Below are 20,830 nucleotides of genomic sequence, written 5' to 3' on the forward strand. Positions count from 1 at the left end.
GGTGGGTCGGAGAGAAGCTGCTGGGGACGTCCCTGATTACTGGTGGTCAGTGCTTCTAGAGCGGAGCGGTGGTTGGTAACCTACACAAGGGAGGGAAATAGCAGTATATCAGGAGAAGGAGGCAAGTTTGATAAATAATTGTACATTGAAAAATATTTAACTTGATGAGGCTTACAAGTATAACTATATTAACTGGGATTGGAATACCCCTTTAGGGTGGGTTCGCACGTACCGCATCCGCAGCGGATTTCACGCTGCGAGTTTTCAGCAAAATCCGCTGCAGATACCAAACTGTCATTTTCAAGGAGAGTACATACTCGCAGCTGGATTATCATCCCGCTGCAAGTATGTAAATGATGGCTCCCTTAACCCCCCGCCACCTGGACCATACTTTACCTGCTCCACACTCCGGCTACATCTGAGGCGCCTGTAGGTCCCGCCAAGCCAGTCAGTGACTGTGGGGGGGGGGCGGTGCACTGATTGACTGAGCGGGACCTACAGGGAACAGGAGCCTCAGATGCAGCTGGAGCGTGGAGCAGGTACTGTATGCTCCGGCCGGTGGGGGGTTAAGGGGGCTCTCACTTATCATTGAAAATGATAGGGATCGTATCTGCAGCAGATTTCGCTGCAAATTTGCAGGGTGAAATCCACTGCAGATACAGTACACGTGAACCCTAAAAAGTGTATTGACTGTTCTCCATCAATCTGTAGCACTTGAACAGAATTTGGCCTATGGGACATGAAGGGAACAGATAAGGGTCTTGTTTGGATTCTTGTGCAATTCTATGAGTAAGCTGCCAGCTGGTAGTATTAGTATATTCCTATTATTATGGGCATGGCTAGAGGTGGACTGTGAGGTATCAGATCAGGAATGTTAGCAGCTATAATAGACTGATAGGATCTCCTCGTATCTATCTAACCAGGTGCAACACCTTGTGCGTGACCTACTTGATTTCTATTTAAGACAAGGATCTAAAATTGAACTACGTGAGTGCCTAACTATAAAGAAGGGTGACAACAGATGAAAAATGGGGGGAACAAGGACCATCAGGTTGTGTGGTATTACAATTAATCTCCATTCACTTCAATGGAACTGAGCTGCAATACCACTTGAACATGAAAATATTCAGTGGCCCCATACATAACAAATTGAGGATTGACAGCACACCATTCATTCATACAGCTATATCCTCATTCTCAGGGGGTCCCTATGGTGGGACCTCCCACTGATCTGCATGTTATACTGTGAATAGTGGATAACATTATGAAAATGGAATACCCCTTTAAATAAAATAATTAATAATAAATAATTTAAGTAGTTAATTAAAAGCAAGATCATTAACACATAATTATTATTATTATTATTATTTTTACTTTTACCATTCTAAAACACCTTTTGTTCATGTTCACCGGTTGTCTATCATAAATAAAGTTTAGCGGGAAAAAAAATTCCTGTAAGTGACGCGTACACCGTTTGCCACTCCCAATATGGCTGCCGCCTCCGGCGAATCTCAGCCACCAGGTGTTGATTGGTCAGCGTGAACCCCGCCCTCCGACGCCGTGACGTAGCGTTGACAGAATCCAGCCCCAGATGAAAGTAGTGTATCGCGTGCCAAGCGGCTGAACTGCGGAGGGTAAGTCACACACCCCTTCACTGCCGGCCTGGTCACCGCGGAGCACATCCTGCCCCGTGCCCGGCTGCGGTGGGACTACAAGTGTCAGCGTGTTGGTGGGAGCTGCTGCGTGTTGTAGTAGTAAATGAGCCCATAATTGACCTTACCTTGTGGTTATAGGATATAATATCACGTGACCTATTGAATGCATCCGACTAAGAAACCGTCAGCAGGATGGAAGCCTGCATGCTGACTGTATCCCTTAAAGGGAATAGCATTGTCTGATCTGTGTCTTATGATGGCTATGGCAGGAAGTTATTCTGCATGAAGGTCTCTGCACACTGTCATCATCTTCTCCTGTCCCTGCATGTATGTTATAGTATGCAACATAGCTATATATATATATATATATATATATATATATATATATATATATGTATATGCACACACACGTGCACGCTCAACTCAGGGGAGTGCTCATGTATATTCAGTGTGGAGAGGAAGGAAAGCCGCTGTCAGACGCCTCCAGGGAAATCTAACATGTCTGATCCTTCCCTTCCCTGGCATCATCTATCACAGAGTTAGAAGCCCCCTATACACTTAACATCAGGGTGTCAAACTTGTGGTCCTCCAGCTGCTGCTATACTACAAGCTTTGGCTGCCCAGCAGGGGCGTAGCTAGGGGTTCAGCCTAGGGGGGGCGAGTGAGGCTGAGTGGGCCCCCAACCAACGTTACCTATAGGGAACCCCAGCAGGTGACAAGGATTTTTTTGAATAATAAAGGGAATATTCTTCTACATTTCTTATAGTGAATAAGGATACAGAGCCGTGTAAGAGGCTTCTACATCTGGAATATAGAACCACAAAAAAAGTAAAAGGGCTTAACATTAGAAAAATATAGCTGCCTTCTTCCACAGACAGCACCACTCTTGTCCTCAGTTTGATTCTCCTGGTGGCTGCAACCTGTGGGTGACAACCATCAGCCCTGAAGTTCCAGCAATACATCTGTCTACAGCGGCAGGTATCGGAGGATTGTACTACTGTACTACAACTCCCAGCATACCCTGAGGGCTGCAGACTGTCAACCTGGAGCCCCCCTTCCTCGACCAAGTGCATGCTACTGGTATATATATATGGTATTACCAATAATACCAGTATACAAGGGGGAAATATCGCCACAACCACTACCATCACCACCATATTGTTACTGACTAAATCCTCTATACTAAATCCAATAAAACACAGTACCAGATTACAAGTAACAAATAACACCACTACTTACTGACTAATACCAGCACATACCGACTAATACCAGCACATACCGACTAATACCAGCACATACCGACTAACACCACTGCTGCAACTGAATAATCCACTGTACACAGAGCAATATCACCTCTTCAAGTCATTTAGCAGTAGCCCCAGCTCTACACAGGCTCTACACACCATATACATTACAGTGCAGATATATTTAGTGACTCACAGGTGACGATTTCTCTGATCAGAGTTCTTCCCTTTTCATCTTCTTCTCCATCTGCCCTGGGCCGTTATGAGAACTTCTCCGAGCCACGAATCCACAGAATCTGCCAGACATACATATTAGGCTCCACACTCTGGCACCATCCTCATCTCTCTACACACTGCACATCTGTATTGGCCCCTTTACACCCTTGTTTAGTGGGTAGGCTGACTCTTATAGATGGCTCCCCCCTGTATTGCCCCCTTATAGATGCCCCCCCTGTATTACCCCCTTATAGATGGCTACCCCTGTATCCCCCCCCCCTTATAGATGGCTCCCCTCCCCTGTATCCCCCCCTTATAGATGGCTTCCCTCCCCTGTATCCCCCCTTATAGATGGCTCCTCCTGTATTCCCCCCTTATAGATGGCTCCTCCTGTATTCCCCCCTTATAGATGGCTCCCCCCCCCTGTATCCCCCCTTATAGGTGGCTTCCCTCCCCTGTATTCCCCCCTTATAGATGGCTTCCCTCCCCTGTATTCCCCCTTATAGATGGCTCCCCCCCTGTATCCCCCCCCTTATAGATGGCTCCTCCCCTGTATCCCCCCCCCTTATAGATGGCTCCCCTCCCCTGTATCCCTCCCTTATAGATGGCTCCCCCCCTGTATCCACCCTTATAGATGGCTCCCCTCCCCTGTATCCCTCCCTTATAGATGGCTCCCCCCCTGTATCCCCCCTTATAGATGGCTTCCCTCCCCTGTATTCCCCCCTTGTAGATGGCTCCCCCCCCCCTGTATCCCCCCTTATAGTTTGCCCCCTGCACAGCAGATTAAAAAAAACAAACACACAACTCACCTAACAAGCGCTCCCCCGTCGCTGCTGTCCTCTCTTCTGCCCCCAGCTGATGCGTCCCTCCCTGGGGGATTCCCGGGCAGCGCACACATCCGGAAGCTGAGTGTGCGCCCAGGCCGGGACTTCCGGTACAGGAAGTCCCAGCGACGCGCACTAAGGTTCCTGATACGTGCGCTCCCTGGGAATCCCCCAGGGAGCGACGCATCAGACAGGGGCAAGATTGCCTCTTGCGGCCGCAAGCAAGACCGTGCTTGCGGTCGCAAGAGAGGCATAAAGGAGGGGGTGGGCTCGGCGGTTCGGGGGGCGTGTGCGGATGCGGAGCGCAGCCTCTTGTGGCTGGAGGCATAACGCTGCCTCCGGCCGCAAGAATGATTGACACAGCCAGGAGCCAATGGCTCCTGATGCTGTGTCAATCACATCCTGGCCCAGTCGGAACTGTATGCGCTCATTAGGAGTGCGAGCGCATACAGTTCCGGCCACTACTGACGTGTTAATGCTGTCTGCAAAAGCAATAGCTTTTGCAGACAGCATTAACTGTCTAAGACCTCAGTGGGCCCCTGTCTGAGTGGGCCCGGGGGCGACCGCCCCCCTTGCCCCCCACCAAATTTCGCTACTGCTGCCCAGGCATGATGCGAACTGTAGTTTTGCAACGCCTGGAGGACCACAGTTAGACAGTTTTATGTGAAATTGTGGGGTTTGCCCAACTTTTCTCTGTGTTATAGGAACCTGTATATATCTGCTGTTTCAGGGCTTCTGTAGATCCAGTGATACCAGATCCCATTGCAGTGACCCCCCCCCCTCCACCTGTGGCAACTACAACTCCCAGAATTCCTGCACAGCTGAGTGGGAATCATAGTTATGTAGCAAGCGGATGGTTGGGAAGCTCAGCCCTATTAGATACATCAAATTTCTGTCCAGCAAAACCAGTATTGCCCTGATGTATGAACTCTAATAGGACTCTAAAAGTTCTATTGAAATCAGTGGAGACAGTGCAAGATGGCCTGGATGCATGGACATTGTGCAGTGCCACATCGAAGTCCTGCAAGTCCTTATTACCTACCTGCTGATCCAGGAGGCCCTGTTTCTCCATGAGCAGAGCATTATGAAGAGGTGAAGACTAGAGATCAGCACAACTGGAGCATGCTCATATCCGTCTGACCCCGAGCATGTAGCATTTGATTACTGTTGTACGCAGCCATAAAGTGTCACTGTCGTTTAAATTTTTTGCAGAAATCTATAGTGCAGGCGATTTTAAGAAAGTTTGTAATTGGGTTTATTAGCCAAAAAATGCATTTTTATAATGAAAACGCAGTTTGAAGCTCCCCCCCCCTGTCTTCATGGTTCCCTATCGAGAGGGGAGGAGTGGAGGGAGATGAGGCACCAAAACAGGACAACAAAGAGTTAATTTACAGCTACATCACAGGGCTATCTCCTGTGACAGTCAGCATTGACCTCTCTGACCTCTGAATACTGGCTTTCACACTGCTCCCGCTGTGTAATCCTTTGTTCTCTGCTGGCGACTAATCTCCCTCCTCCCCTCTCCATGGAACAGGAAGGAGAGGGGTTTGGGGAAAGGCTTTTTGAATGCAGATAATGGCATATTCGCCTAATAAACCCAATTACAAAGTTTCTTAACATTGCCTGTACTATTGATTTCTGCAAAAAAAGAAAACGAAAAAAAAAACAAAAAACGACAGTGACACTTTAATGCTGCCCAGAAAACGTGGATTCAGCCATAGGCCATAAGCAGTATCCATGTTTTATAGACTCCCTAGAGCTGCATCCAACTTATTCAGCCACCAGAAATCCAATGCTGCACGCTGGTGTTGTGCTCATGTCCAGTGGAGAGATTTCTGGCTTGGTTTAAATTCCTAGTCTTGTTCTAAGGCTTCTTATCTGAGTCACATGCTATGATATCCGACCGCTGCTTTGCATATTGGTCTTGGCTGATCCAATGGACGCTGTATTCACTACTGCCAACTAATGTCATGTGATGTTTAGTTTGGCTCCATGGATGACAGGTTTGGTCTAGAATAGGTGACACAGATGGTGAGGTGAATGAATACGTGCCAGTCACTGTCTAGTATAATACAGAACACTGTGATGCCTGGATCCGCATATGTCACATAGATTATACACTATTAGGTTTTCTGCCAGCATTGGCTGTCCAGGCATGATGGGAATTGTACTGTCGCAATAGTTGGAGTGTGGCAAGCCTTACATCTGTTATGGAGGAGAGAGAGAAGGATTTCAGCTGCCTGATCGTTTTGTTCTCAGGGTGATAAGCTGCCACCAGAGGAGTCTCCCAGCGCCTTTTATCCCATTCAGAACACATGCCCATTCATCTGCAATACAATGCAGATGCATTGTGTATAAGATGCATTGTGCTACAGCAGCATTTCCCCACCGGGGTGCCGGGAGAACCTGCCAGGGGTGCCCCGGGATCCCGGTGGGAAATGTGCACTGTCACTTTAAGCATCCCTAGAAGCTGCGGGGGCACAGCTTCTCAGGATGCACGGATCACTTTGATGTTCCTCCTGCACTATGAGCGGGCGAAATATTAAAGTGAACAGAATGTAGGAGTAGGACCTGTCAGAGTCCTGCTCCTACATTCACTCCCATAGGCTGCCAACACTTCATGCCAGCAGCCTATGGGACGTCGGGACGTGACCTTTCTGGCAGGCGTGATGATGTGAAGTCATCACGCCTGCCGGAGGTTCCGTCCCTGCGGCTCGCAAGATGGAACCAGAAGAGGAAGAGCTGCTCCCTGCAGCCACACAGAGCAGATTAGGTGAGTAGGATGTTGTTGTTTTTTTTAACTATTAGTGCACAGCAGGTGGGGGCAAATCATTGGGACAATAATTACAAGGGGAAGAGCAGGGGGCATTATTATTGTATGAGGGTACACAGCAGGCAGCATTATTAGTATATGAGGGCACAGAAGAGGGGAATTATTTTTTGATGGGGTACACAGCAGGGGGCATTATTAGTAAATGAGTGCACAGCAGGGGTATTATTTGATGGGGGTACACAGCAGGGGGCAGCGCAGTTACTATGGGAGCCTATAGGAGGGAGAAAGGAAAGGAAGTTGCTAGGAATGTGCGGAGCCCAAGATGTTTGTCTCGCAGGTTCTCAAGAGATGAAAGGTAGCTGGAAGATATCATCATGGTGGTCCGGGCCGGATAGAGAGGAAAAGGGAAAGTGACGCCTCAGATCAAAGAAGACGTCACCTGTGAGTTATTTTGTAGAACATTATTTTGTAGTGTTGCCCCGAGCTATTTTTTTTTTTTTTCCAGAGGGGTGCCCCGAGGTTGAGAAGGTTGGGAAGCACTGTGCTATAGGCTGTGGTGTGAACAGAGACTTAGGGAAATAAAGAATGTAATCCCCCATCTTGCATAGTCATTGTGAATAATGCACATCTTATTCCTTTCTAGTTGATGACACAACCTCCCCCAGACAGCTAGTGAAGATGGCCGGGTTCCTGGATAATTTCCGATGGCCACAATGTGAGTGCATCGACTGGGGCGAGAAGAGGAACACGATTGCATCCGTGGTTGCCGGCATTCTGGTAGGTGATGTGTTATGTCCGCTGAAGTTATGTTTCATCAGTAATGGAGATAGGACGTGTATAGGGCCTTGTAGGCAGGATAGTTATCAGCCAGGAGGGTTGCTAGAAACACTCCTATGTAATCTGCCTATGTAAAAGTGACAGCGATCAGCTGATGAAGCAAAGGACCATAGACACAGCTTAACAGGAAACATTCTTTTTTTTTATACAAGGCTAAAACCCTGTAGTAATCTATTCCATATAGTATTTCCAAAAACAGAACAAGTGGAAGATGCCTTCCGGTATCACAATAAGGTTGTGCACAACCTTTTGGGGTTGTGCAGAACTGTATAGAAGGTTTTTTAATAGAGACACCGCTGCTCACCGAAGGAAACTGGAGTGAATGGATGAGTGCAAAAGTCAGCACGGACCAGCTGACATAGAAAATTCCTCCCGACGGTAAGAGCAGGTGTTATCTCCCAATTCGCCAGTGTAGGATGTTTGTACCACAATAATGGGAGGCTCTGACTAGTGCGCCGAAACTCGTTGCATTTTCTAAATAGATTTAAATCTTCTTTTTTTTTTTTTTTTTTTTTTTTTATGATTATTGTTATGTCCCATAATGTCTGACACTGGTGAATTGGGAGCTAATGCCTGATCTTACCCTCGGGATGAATTTTCTATGGTGGCCGGTCTGTGCTGACTTTTGCACTCATATAGAGTTTCTGTGAAATACTTTGTTTTTATGGTTATAATAACTTCATTTCCAGACCACTTCCCCTTTTATTTAAAGGAGAAGTCTAGACACTTTTAAAATGCGGCAGGGGTTAATCTGAGTAGGAACTTACCTCTCCCCATGACCGTGATGAGCGGAGGAATCAGCCTTGGGACCCTCACCAGAAGGCATTTTCCCCTAAGTTGTGATGATGTCACAACTCAAGGGCAAAATGCCTGTCCCGGCTGATGTACTGGCTGCTCAACCAATTAGTGACTGGAGTGGCGTCTCGTACCAGTCGCTGACTGACTGGCAGAGCAGAGCAGTGTCGGAGATCTCGAATCCAGTCCTGCCACTTACCACGGGAAGAGGTACTCCTGATTAAATTCCCCCCTGCCGGCTGCCAGATTTTAGAAATGGCTGGACTTCTCCTTTAAGAAAAGAAAAATACTCTCTGATGTTCCTTAGTGTTCTTTTCCATGGCCCGGCGGGCTGCAGGGGATGAGTGCTGATCTTCAGCGTAGGTGAAGCTGTGTGAGTGAGCTTGCTCTGTTGCACCTATGACAGCTGCTGAGCCCAGACATGTCACCCAGCTCTTACACAACTATAAGGGATTAAATAGCTTAGGATCTCACTGAGCGGCACTTCCTCCTGTGTGAGTGTGACATTTCATTCTTAATGTAACCAACAATGTTTCCATTCACCGAAAGCGAGCGCACATCTGGAAAAAGGATAAGGAATTCACCTTGTAAAGGGGCTGGACCACAAATGAGAATCTAACATCCAGCAACTCAAATGTGTCCAGTCCGCCCTTCTATTAGAACATAAAATCACATTCCATATGCACAAAGGACGCCAATCTGGCACGTCTTGGGTTTACTAACACCAGCGAAAGCTGTCCAGGTATGGTGGAATTTGTAGTTTTACAACAGCTGGAGGACTGAAGGTTGTCCATCCCCACGGCTCAGTTTGGTTGCACCACCAGAGTGATTATAAGTGCGGATGTGAACAGTGCATCACTGTCCGATATATGAAGACCATGGTCACACATAAGCCTTATTGCATACAACTTATGTAAACTGTAATACTGTACTTCATTTATGGTCTACGAAGCAACATGTAATGTGTGTAAGCTACAGTATACAGGCTGCACTTCTCACCCCTCGAAGTCCAGAATACAGCGTCATGTATCCGATGCCAGCAATGATGCAGTTAATATATCTATGCTTTCGCGTCATTTTAGTCACTATTTGCTCCATGTTTTGTGTGTAGATCCAGGTTTTATGTTTTTCCATGTTTTCATGTAGTTTTGGGTCATGTGACCTCCCCTCACACATTGGAGTTGCTTGATGTAAAAATTTTTATTCACAGACAGCATTAATCCCTTGTGTGCAATATGAACAATAACTGTATGATTGCTGGGTCCACTCCTTAGTACTGAGATCTCTCTCTTTTTTTTTTTTTTTTTTTTTTGTGTTTACATAGGCAACCTGTCATAGATATATGCCAAACCCAAACGATCGACACTTAAATTCCGCTGCCTGGAATAGGTGGATGCAGCCCAAGGACTGCTTGGATAACATGGATATGGCCTATGGCTGTGTCCATGTTTTCCAGGCAGTCCTGATTGAGCTCCAATCTCTTGTTCTCCAAATCCGCTGTATAAACATGATAACAATCTGGTGACAGGCAGTCACCACTAGAGGGAGTATATGAGCTAACTGCATACTGTGTATACATTGAACCACAGTAATAAATCTGTATGCTGTCAGCCGATAAGTTCTGCTTAGTAGTTGAATCAAATAAAAAACAATTAGATAATTTAAATCTATCCAGGATTAGTAAAAACAAAATGGATGATATTTTATTTGCAAAACAGCACCACCCCTGTCCTCAGGTTGTGTCTGTGGGACTGAGCTGCAAAACCCGAACCTAAACTATGAACAGGAGTGGTGCTGTTTCTGGAAGAAAGCCGCTATGTTTTTTTAAGCCTGGATATCCCCTGTAATGTTTAAGCAATTCCCTAACATATTCTACAATGTAAACTCATAGAGAATGTACATATTCCTATTGTTGGTTGTGTTTTATATGCTGGGTATGTTTGTGGTTCAGTTTTTTTCAGGGTGGTGGATTATGATCGATGCTGCAGTGGTGTATCCTAAACAGGAGGAGCTGAATCATGCGTTTCACACGTGTGGGGTCTTCTCTACGGTGGCGTTCTTCATGTGAGTTGGTGGTGTACTTGATGCAGTGAGAAATGCCTATAACCTAATGCTCAGTTCAGGTTAGCCCAGCTTAAAGGGGTTGTCTGCAGAAAGCTTTTTACATTTAGAAGCACTCAGGGTGGCAGAAAAACATAGAACAACATGTGCTCAGCTGGTGTCAATCTCCTGCCAGCACTGGTCCTGTTCTCTGTTCAGTTGACCGCTTTAGAGGTATGGACAATCCCTTTCTGTTAAAAATCCCTCTAAAGCTGGATATACTCAATGTTCTGCTGTGTTTTTCATGAAAACCTTGCTGCAAATATTTAATCTCCCTGCAGCGCCTCCGCAGGGGAAGTGAAGTATTACATGACAGTGTACAGTCTATCTAATGTACAAACATGTTGAGCTCTCCAAACAGTCTGGTAGCCAAAGAGACACCATAAGAAATCAGCTTCCTGGAGCCGCCTTATGGCAGGGGTGTAGTCTAAGTACTCTAATCTGGGGGTTTTATAATTGTTCAAAGTTATTAAAGTTACTTTGAACTGTATTTTTATGTTATTAGCAGACATCATTTTAGTCACACAGTGGCGGCGTCACCATAAATACTGTCAGTGAGAGCGCACATCACACGTTTGTCCTCCTAGCTTATTATCTGTAGTCTGAAAAAATAAATAAATATATAAATAAATAAAAAATAAAAATAAATATATATACTAAGTGTGTGTGTATTCTATCCTTGTCTTTCCAGGTGTAAGTAAACACCTCTTCCTACAGTATTGACCTTGCTTTTCTCTGTAACACTTGTTGTTCTGGTGGACTTTACCAGGACGGCCCTGATAATATTGTTATTGACAGAGTAGATTATTCAGTAACCATTTATGGAATGCGGATTTGCTTTAAGCACGTACCAGTTAAAGGAGCAGTGCTATTATACATTTAAAGGGGTACTCCAGTTTTTGAAAAGTGCATTTAAGTAAAACTATCACCCCAAATATATAGCTTACTAATATAGTGTATTCACTACTATGAACTTCAGCGGATTTTGTCATCCCTGGCAGAAAGTTAGAAATAGAGTACACAATGTCTAAAGCTCCCTTACTCCTCACTCCCTAAGCAACGTATCATCCTTTGCTGTCCCAAGAAGCTTAGCTGGATCTTGTCTCTGAGCTCCTTCCCTGCCCCCTGAGTGATGTCATCACTGCTGACCAGCCCCTTCAGCCTTCATCACCATTTCCCTGTCATATACACATATACATATACCGTATATCTTTACTGAGACATATAGGGAGAGTGAGGTGTAATTACAGCATGCTGCCTTGTGCTGAATGATGCTACAGAAAGAGCAGACAGGGAATGAGTGCAGCAGGTGCTGACACCTCAATGATCATGCAGTCATCTGCAGTCAATTGAGATGTTCTGCAGCAGCCTTGGAGGGGAACTGGCAGGAGTACTGTGGAAGGCGAGTAGGAGCTATGCGTGATGTAGGCAGTGCATTCTGGGAGTTCTAGTACTGAGCAGCCGCTTAACTAGTAGAAGTACAGAATTAAATAGGGATGGAGCAGGGAGTAGACATCTGATCAGTAGGGGGTAATTCAACAGCAAGATCAGAAGATATGAAAGAGTGTCTGTGGGGAATGACCTGTCCAGCAATGAGAGGTATAGACGGAGTTCAGGGTACCTCTCACAAAGAATCACTGTGCACATTGGCGTCAGCTGATACCAAAGTTCTATGCACAAGCTCTAGTCTGTTTATTAGAGCTTGTGCACAGTTAGGGAAAAGGTAAAAACCTTCAGGGTTGAGGGCCTAGAGGACTCTGTTCAGTTGGACTTTGTGAGAAAAAAAAGCTAATCCAAGATGGGATAAAAGATGGGCTCTAGGATGGTGTGCAAGTCCTCTACCCTGGCGGCCTCTAAATGGCCTCAGACGCCGATTTTATTCCTGTCCAGATCTTCAAGGTGCTTTTGTGTTCCTTTGATGGTCTCACTGCATGGAGCTGGTAGACTGGGTGACATACCACCGCGTGGTGTTATATTTCTTGTCTCTCAGCTGAGATTTCCTCCCAGCACGCTGCCGCTTTAACTTTACAGATAAAGGGGCCTGGACGTGCACAGGTGGCTGAGAATGTGATAGACATAAATGTCAGTAGGTAGAATTCTGTGTAAGATGGTAGAGAAGAGGTTAATGTCCTTTTTAGTAACCTTATAGCTTAAAGGCCCTATTCCACGGGTCGTTTAGAGGAGCAATATCGTTCGTATTCGGCCGATATCGGCCGCTACGAACGATATTCGTCCTGTGGAATAGAGTGCAACGATCAGCCGACATCGTTCATGTCGGCTGATCGTTGCAGTCGCTTGTTTTTCAACATGTTGAAAAACAAGCGACTGATATAGCAGCGATCTGCTGCCGTCGCTCCGTTGAATAGGAGCATCGGCAGCAGACGCTGCTATATCCTATGGGCTGCCCGGACGATCAGCGATCCTCCGAGCAGCCCCCCCAGCAGCTCCCCGCCGCCCCTCCCGCACTCACCCGCTCGCTGACGCCGCGTTGAATAGCGGCGGCAGCGAGCAGGGAACAAGGAGCAAACGAGCGCTAATAGCGCTCGTTTGCTCCTCCAAACGACTCGTGTAATAGGGGCATTAGATTTCCTGTGCAAATTCTCTTTAGAGGAAGTAGTAATACAGGATCTTGCAATTTACTCTCATGTTGGACAGATTCAATAGCCTTACCTAGGGGCGTACTTTAAGATTGTGCTGCTTTACTCCACTAGGTGTCGCTACAGGTTAGCATGTGAAATAGTTACAGAATCTGTGCCAAGGCCAGTGGCTATAGACTCATAGGTTTAGGTATATGTGGCATATTAACAGCACAGCATCTCTTATCCATAGATATTAAAGGGGTACTTTGCGGAAGGAAATTTTCAAATCAGCTTGTGGTAGAAATTTGTATAGATTTGTAAATTACTTCTATTTAAAAATCTCAAGCCTTCCAGTACTTATTAGCCACTGTATGTCCTGCAGGAAGTGGTGTTTTCTTTCTAGTCTGACACAGTGCTCTCTGCTGCCACTTCCATCCATGTTAGGAACTGTCCAGAGTAGTGGCAAATCCCCATAGAAAACCTCCCCTGCTCTGGACAGTTCCTGACATGGACAGAGGTGGCAGCAGAGAGCACTGTGTCAGACTGGAAAGAATACATCAATTCCTGCAGGACACACAGCAGCTGATAAGTACTGGGATGCTTGAGATCTGGGTGATCTGCAGTACCTCAGCACGGCCACTACAGAGTATATGGTGCTGTCTGCTTGCAGTCCTGTTATAATCAAGCATTGCACAACCACATTCCTTCCTTTGTGGACTTACCTTTTAAGCGCTCACAATTCACTTGGTTGTCTCAGGCAGTATTCAGGTTGGGTAAGCTTTTGTTTTCATCTACATTGTTTTCTTGTAACTGACTTGTCCTTTCTCTGACAGGATAAATGCTGTATCCAATGCCCAGGTGCGAGGCGACAGCTACAGTGATGGCTGCCTGGGCCGAACAGGTCAGTAACAAGTTCTTCTGTGAGACGGCACCCTCTTGCCCCCAGTATAGGTAATCATTACAGCCCGACACCTGGCGCTTGCTTTTAGTGATCATGAACACCTTGGATAGTAGATGGCGTCTGACCTGTCTCATAGCTTTTAAAGGAGAAAGTGGGCAGGGGGGAAATTGATTACAAGTAGGAACTCTCCCTGTGGTAAGCGGTAGGACCGGGATCTCTGGAGCTGACACATCACAACCCGGCTAATGGAGTGGCCGCTCAGCCAGTCAGTGACTTGGACGGGACGCCACTCCAGTCACCGATTGGCTGAGCTGCCACTTCATTAGCGGAGACAGGCCTCCCCTGCCCCCCATCACAACTCGGGGAGGGGGTTAGCCTTCCAGGGATGGCGGTCCCGAGGCCAGTCCCACCGCTCACCGAGTTAGTACTTGTTATCAAATCCCCCCTGCCGGCTTCTGCATTTTAGAGATCTCCAGACTCCTTTAAGCTGCACACATCCTTCTAGTGAAATTTTCAGCACTCTTATGTTGGTCGGCAAAATGGCTCCCTATAGAAAGTGTCTAATGGCAACTCCTAACATTCTAGTTATACCCCTCCGCAGGTGCTCGGATCTGGCTCTTCATTGGCTTTATGATGATGTTTGGGTCACTCATTGCTTCTATGTGGATTCTGTTTGGAGCGTTTGTCACACAACGTAAGTACTTCTCACAGTATTTAGCTCTTTACCGCAGATCCTCTGAGGACTGGTGTCCCCCACTCTAGTGTTCTAGGTGTCAGACCATCTTACATGTGATATTAGTTATTGGCTGGAACAGGATCTCACCATGCAGCTATCATACATACATTAACGAAACCTTCTCCGGCATGTTATGGCCAATGGCTGCACAATTTTGCCAGTAATGCAGCTTTTTTTTAGCAGCATGCTGGAGTTGCTATTGGCTGTTACGTGCGGGTGTTCCAGTATATGCGTAATATCCGTTGTTCCCCTGCTCCTGCTTACCATTGGCGTCAATGAATTCTGCAGACGTGCCTGATGGTTTGTACACAGTACAGGTATGGTTATGGATGCAGTTTAGAAAGTATGGATAAGCCAGTAAAGCCTGACATATACAGTTAGGCTGAATTCACACAATTATGATTTGCCAGAAGTTTTACCTTTGGTAAAATAATCAGCAAATTATCACAAGGCAAGTGAATTACATTTTACAAATCTCATCCTCCATGCTGAAGTCATTTTCCAGGTGAAATAACGGGTGTAATGTAATATCCACATGCATAACATGCAGACTTTGCAGTGGAAGATTTACCCCCAAAACACTGGTACATTGTCTAACAAATCACTTCTTTTACTTTCTCTTCTCCAGATGTCAATGTCTACCCAGGGCTGGCTGTATTTTTCCAGAATGCACTGATATTCTTCAGGTGAGTATCCTGATATTACTCACTTCCCATCATGTCACCCTGTCCAAAATATAGAATTTATTAAAATCTTCATTTCTTGCACACAGCTCCTCTGCAGACCTATGAATCCTAACAGGTTACAAGTTATGTGTAGTCAGACCCTGCAGTCATACTAAAACGTACAGGCAGTAAAAGTGGTGACAGATGGAGTGACACGTGACTGCAGGTGCAGGCTACACACTGGTTTTTCTTGTAGTCTTTAAGTCTGGGTCTGCGTTTTTGCAATTTGTTTTACTTGGTTCTGTATTTATTTATATATACACACACCTTTCGTTTTCCATTGCAACCTCAACTTTCGTTGTTGCATCCACCTGGCTCCCTCAGTGAGTCATGTATAAAGCATGTCTTGCCTCAGGTTCAGTATTCAGGTTTGACAAGTTTTTGTTCACATCTACTCGCCTATGATAGATTGCATACGTGTCATGGAAGACACAATTGTGGTGTAAAACCACACTTTACACTATACTCTAACACAAGCCTCCATGTTTTTGTCCTTCTCTATGATTTGCAGCACCCTCATCTACAAGTTTGGAAGAACTGAAGACCTCTGGTCGTGAAGCCTCCATCCGCCATGTTTTTTCCTTTAGTTAGAATGTTCTGCTGTCTTTGATCGCTGGTTCTGTTTTTATACATATCAAATCTTCCAACACAATCTTCACTAAAAGAGATCAGAAGTGGCGGATCCATCCCATATCTCTAGATCTTCATGTGTCCTGCATGTTGTGGCCATTCCAGCTCCTTCTCAGTCAGCGGAGTCACTTACGAGGTGTAAATCTTCACCATGGGATCCTTAAAAGTATAGGTCCTCCCAATGCAATCATTTTTTTTATTTCTTTTGTTTTAGTAATTTTTTATTTTTTATTTTAGGTCTTCAGTTTTTTTTGCAGAGCTGTCTCCATGGCAACAGACTACAAACAAACCCAGTGTAGTCTGATCCTGCTGTTAAATTTATAGCAGTCTGCCTCATACTTGTTGCTAACCAATTGTATGTGTATGTGTAGATGGAAGCAAGTGTTAGTGCTGGATCTGACCACATGGAGTTTACTTGTAATCTGTTACCATGGAAACACATAAGTCTATATAGATTTAGATGAGAAGAAAACTTTTATTTTAAGCTGTTTGCTTCATTTTTAATTTTACCTTAGAAAAATAGGGGGGGGGGGGGGGGTCAGGTCGTCGTTGTGGATATTTCCAACATTTTTTTTTTTTTTTGCCAAATGATGTTAAACCCATAGTTATTTCTATTTAAGCTGTAGAGTAAATATATTTTGTTATGGTTTCCACTTGTATGGCGCAGGTCTATAATAATCATATAATATTATTACACAGGCTTCAATCATTCTATGATGGCTAAGGCATGGGCACTAAGCTGTTTTGGTTATCTGGAAAGACAATGTATGCCTGATACCTGCAGTCAATGAAACAGCTGCCCACGCATAAACTCTGTGGTGCCCATGGAGTTTATGCGTGGGCAGCTGTTTCATTGACTGCAGGTATCAGGCATACATTGTCTTTCCAGATAACCAAAACAGCTTAGTGCCCATGCCTTAGCCACCATAGAATGATTGGAACCTGTGTAATATTATATGATTATTATAGACCTGCCTTCTATTACTTTCTATAGGAAAGTCAGACCAGGCACAGCATATTGTTATGTAGTCCAGACGTAAAGTGCTTTCCAGATTGAGAGAAAAAAAATCTAAAATTTTTCCCCCCAATAACAGTGCCACTCCTGGTGCTGTCTGGTATTGCAAGTGAAAACTTCACTAGAACACACCTCATGGAGCTGTTTTTGGGCCTAATCTTGGACGTGACTTAATGAGTGACCTCACATGAGACATTTAATCTTAAATGTCTCGAAATTGTGCACAAATCTTAATAAATGCTGCATAGTGTCAATCACAATAGCCATAAAGAGTAATGCAATGGAAACTTGACGGGTCTTGGAAAGCGTATTTACTGTACAGTCGGGTGTGAACTGCTGTATTTCATGTCTCTGTTACTCGACTGCTGCTATGATGTCATGGTGTTGCATGTCTGTTATTGTTCTTGTATGTATTGCTTTTCCACTTGGCCTTGTTAATGTTGGATTTAAATGTTAAAGTGTACATGTCAGAAATCACGCGCCCAAAAGGTACCATAGAGTTTAGGAGTTTGTCTCTAGTGAGTACTGCAAATAAGATCTTCTAATACTGTACATCAATAGAAAGGGAAAGAGCTAAGCATGCCAACTACTTTCCTAACCATCAGTCCTCTAGGTAGCGGTGTTGTCACATGACCATGGCAGTCTGTGACATTGCGTGATTAATGACCTGTTATTATGGCCGCCATGGTCATGGGATGATAGTCAGGGTGGGAAGCAACAGGTTGCAGTCTTAGGAGGAAAAGATAGTTGTCCATTGAACACTTTTATGATCTAGTCATACCAATGCATGATCATCTTGGCTGAGCATGCATGTGAAGCAGGGAAGGGAGAAAGTTGTTGCCAGAAAATTGCCTAAGAACAAAGCACTGGGCAGTTGTAATCTGAGATGCCAAAAAATCTAGGAGCCACCATACATATTAGATGGCAAGTTCAGCCTACACTTAGCTCATGTGTATGGCCAAAGCCCAAATTGAGGATCATGCACTGCTATCAGTATAAATGGAGGGTGCACAAAATCATGACGTGACATATAGCACAAAAGAAGAAAAAGATATGGTAAGGTAAACATATAAGTGTAAAACCGACATAGCTGGTGTAGAAGAAAAAGATATATGAAAAGTGGATAATAAATAAGTCATGTATGTTTATGGCCAGTGTTACAGGTAAATTATTCACACTGCGTTTTTGCAATCTGTTTTATGCAAAAAAATTGATAAAAGATATATTTGTGTGCATCGGTTTTTGTGTTTTTCCATTGACTTCTATTATAAAATAAAAACGAATCCTTTTGTGCATCCTTTTTTTTTTTTTAGCTCACACAAAAGCATGGTTGACCACATTTTTTGTATGCTGAAAAAAGGATGGGTTTTATTTATTTATTTTTTTATAATGGAAATCAATGGAAAAACGGATCAAAATGGTTGCACACATGCATATTTTTTTTGCATAAAACAAATTGCAAAAACGCAGTGTGAACCCAGCCTTAATGTGGTCATATTACAGCCCTCGGAAACTGGCCTATTAAAGTGTCTGTCCTGATCCGTCCATGTGCCCCCATGTTCAGCTATGGGTCCATTCACTGTCTACAGGTGTTTTGAACATAGCCGAGTGCAATCCAATCACTTGGGACATTTAAGCTCTGTTCTTTTGAATAATGGGGGTCCTAGTAGTTGAATCCTCGCTGAGTAGCCAGCTATCCTTCCATAGGGGATAACTCTGAGTAGTCCCACATTGCCCTCCTGCATGCTGATGAAGCAATGCCTACCTGCTGGCGGTATTAACTGCACGGTTAGGTCTACTTTCCATCAAACATAAAAGTAGTTCAATCTACATGCGGCAGCTGCACCATGGTACTATTTCCTAAAGGGGCTGGTGTGACTGCCATCATGCCATTATGCTGCAGATCACTTTACTTGTCAAGTTTTTGAACTGTTTAGTGTTTCAGTCAGACTGGTTGCTATGGTTGAGTGGAATACTTTTAAATCGGTTACCCAGCACTAAAAAAACATGGCCCCTTTCTTCTAGAAACAGCACTAGTCTCCAGTTTGGATGCAGGTTTTGCAACTTCATTGAAGTGAATGGAGCTTAATTGCTAATCACACCTGAACTGGAGACATGAATGGTACTGTCTCTCGAAGAAAGTGGCCATGTTTTTCTAATGCTGGGTGACCCCTTTAAAATTATCTCCCTAGCAACCAGTCAGCAAGTCCATAGCAACCAGATTCTCTCTTTGCTTACTCTATTGATCTGCCACATTGTTATAGTGTTAAAGTTAGAGAAGGGATTTTATTTTTAATTAAAAGCAGCCAGAGGACCCCTGAGGTTCACACAGCCATTTTCAGCAGGTATAATCATTCCCTGCATATAGTCAGGCCTCATCCACACAAGCATATTACATTGTGTCCATAATGCACATTCAATATACTTCTGTGAATCTGGCCTTATTTATTAGATGATATAATGTCCAATGTGCTGAAAATAGATATTTTAGGAGCTATAAGATTTTAAAGTGTCACATTCACTTTAAGGCTATGTTCACATATAGTATTTCCATCAGTCTTTTTTTTAACCAAAGCCAGGAGTGGGTTAAAAACACAGAAACTGGCCAAATCTTCCCTTTATAATTTTGCCTTGTCAGTTCCACTGCTGGTTTTGGTTGAAAAAAGACTGATGGAAATACTATGTGTGAACCTAGCCTAACACCCCCCCCCCCCCCCCCAGACACCTACCGACCGCTAGAACAATCAACTACGCTCTGTCTCTTGTTTTAGGAGTCAGGCTCTATAATAAACAGGGAAAGAAGCTGTTAGCAGAGCGCTTCCCCTGATTCATTGTTCTAACATGGCGTTAGTCCTGCACAGTATAAGCTCCAGCATTGAGCTGGCCATGTAGACTACTGATTCCGTCATCCAGAGCAGGAAAGTGTGAGCCTGGTATATTTATTATCCATTTATGATGGAGTCGGAGCACAGGATATGAAGCCAGGAGTGGATACCTGTGTCCTGGAAAGCTCTGGAACTACCTTTTGTTTCCACCTCCAGCCTACTGTATAATATATGAATAAAGGAGTGTCTGCTTTGTTACAGCAGCATTGTGAATTCTAGTAGAATATCCTTGAAGCTTGACCTGTAATAAAAGCTGCCTGTGAATATATACATGTGCCGCCAGTGTTGTCATTGATCTCTTCCCATTATAGCGGTATGCTGTAAAGTGACATGCTGGTACTTGTAGTGTTACAGCTTGCACACCACTGATAGCGGTCTGTAATAGAAAGAGAAAAATAATTCTTAAAGGGATTTCCAACTTTTAAAGGGTTTTCAAAGAAGAAAAAATTATAAACTAACAATATTATCATATAGGAGTAATACTCACCACTCCGGTGTGCGAGCTGACGCTTTTCTAATTCCCTTATTGGTGATAGTAGGGACCTGTGCGAAAATGTGGCTTGTCATCATGTGACCACTGCTGCCAATTACTGGTTGTAGCCATGATGTATCGACGCCACTGTGGTCACAGTTGTGTCCAGTGATTGACTGTAGAAGTGACATTACACAGACCTCGAGTATACAGACCTGTGGGGGGACAGGAAAGCATTAGCACATGGGTGGCAGGACATTGGTAAGGTGAGTATAACTTATTTTGTATTTCGTACTAATGCCAGCTGTTTGTAAGAGGCTTTAAAGGGACAGTGTCACATTTTTGAAAATTTTTTAATAAAAAGTAACAAGAAAAAATAGGTGTGTTGTATTTTTTTTTTTTTTTTTTACATTGGTCTTGAGTGTCTTTTATTCAAACTAATG

General features: G+C 44.5%; 1 protein-coding gene and 1 long non-coding RNA gene across 3 annotated transcripts in view; one reads left to right on the plus strand and one right to left on the minus strand.

Moving 5' to 3' along the window:
- TMEM50B (transmembrane protein 50B) overlaps positions 1 to 16,237 on the plus strand; it is a 20,117-nt gene extending 3,880 nt beyond the window's left edge. Inside the window, exons 1-7 of one of the 2 annotated variants that reach the window (XM_069945088.1) lie at positions 1,507 to 1,634; positions 7,356 to 7,489; positions 10,296 to 10,408; positions 13,857 to 13,924; positions 14,526 to 14,618; positions 15,289 to 15,346; positions 15,897 to 16,237. In XM_069945088.1, the coding sequence (XP_069801189.1) occupies positions 7,391 to 7,489; positions 10,296 to 10,408; positions 13,857 to 13,924; positions 14,526 to 14,618; positions 15,289 to 15,346; positions 15,897 to 15,942 (477 nt within the window). In that variant the 5' untranslated portion in view covers positions 1,507 to 1,634; positions 7,356 to 7,390 and the 3' untranslated portion in view covers positions 15,943 to 16,237. Of the gene's footprint in view, positions 1 to 1,506; positions 1,635 to 7,355; positions 7,490 to 10,295; positions 10,409 to 13,856; positions 13,925 to 14,525; positions 14,619 to 15,288; positions 15,347 to 15,896 lie in introns of those variants that run through there. The other variant, XM_069945089.1, reaches the window with a different exon arrangement.
- A 3,521-nt stretch (positions 16,238 to 19,758) lies between these two features.
- The window catches only part of LOC138767745 (uncharacterized), a 12,271-nt gene continuing 11,199 nt past the window's right edge, over positions 19,759 to 20,830 (minus strand). The window contains exons 3-4 of the long non-coding RNA XR_011358843.1: positions 20,403 to 20,602; positions 19,759 to 20,291 (exon numbers count right to left, since the gene is read on the minus strand). This is a non-coding gene — a long non-coding RNA (uncharacterized lncRNA). The remainder of the gene's footprint in view (positions 20,292 to 20,402; positions 20,603 to 20,830) is intronic.

Source organism: Dendropsophus ebraccatus, chromosome 11 (assembly GCF_027789765.1).
Source record: "Dendropsophus ebraccatus isolate aDenEbr1 chromosome 11, aDenEbr1.pat, whole genome shotgun sequence".
NCBI lineage: Eukaryota > Metazoa > Chordata > Amphibia > Anura > Hylidae > Dendropsophus > Dendropsophus ebraccatus.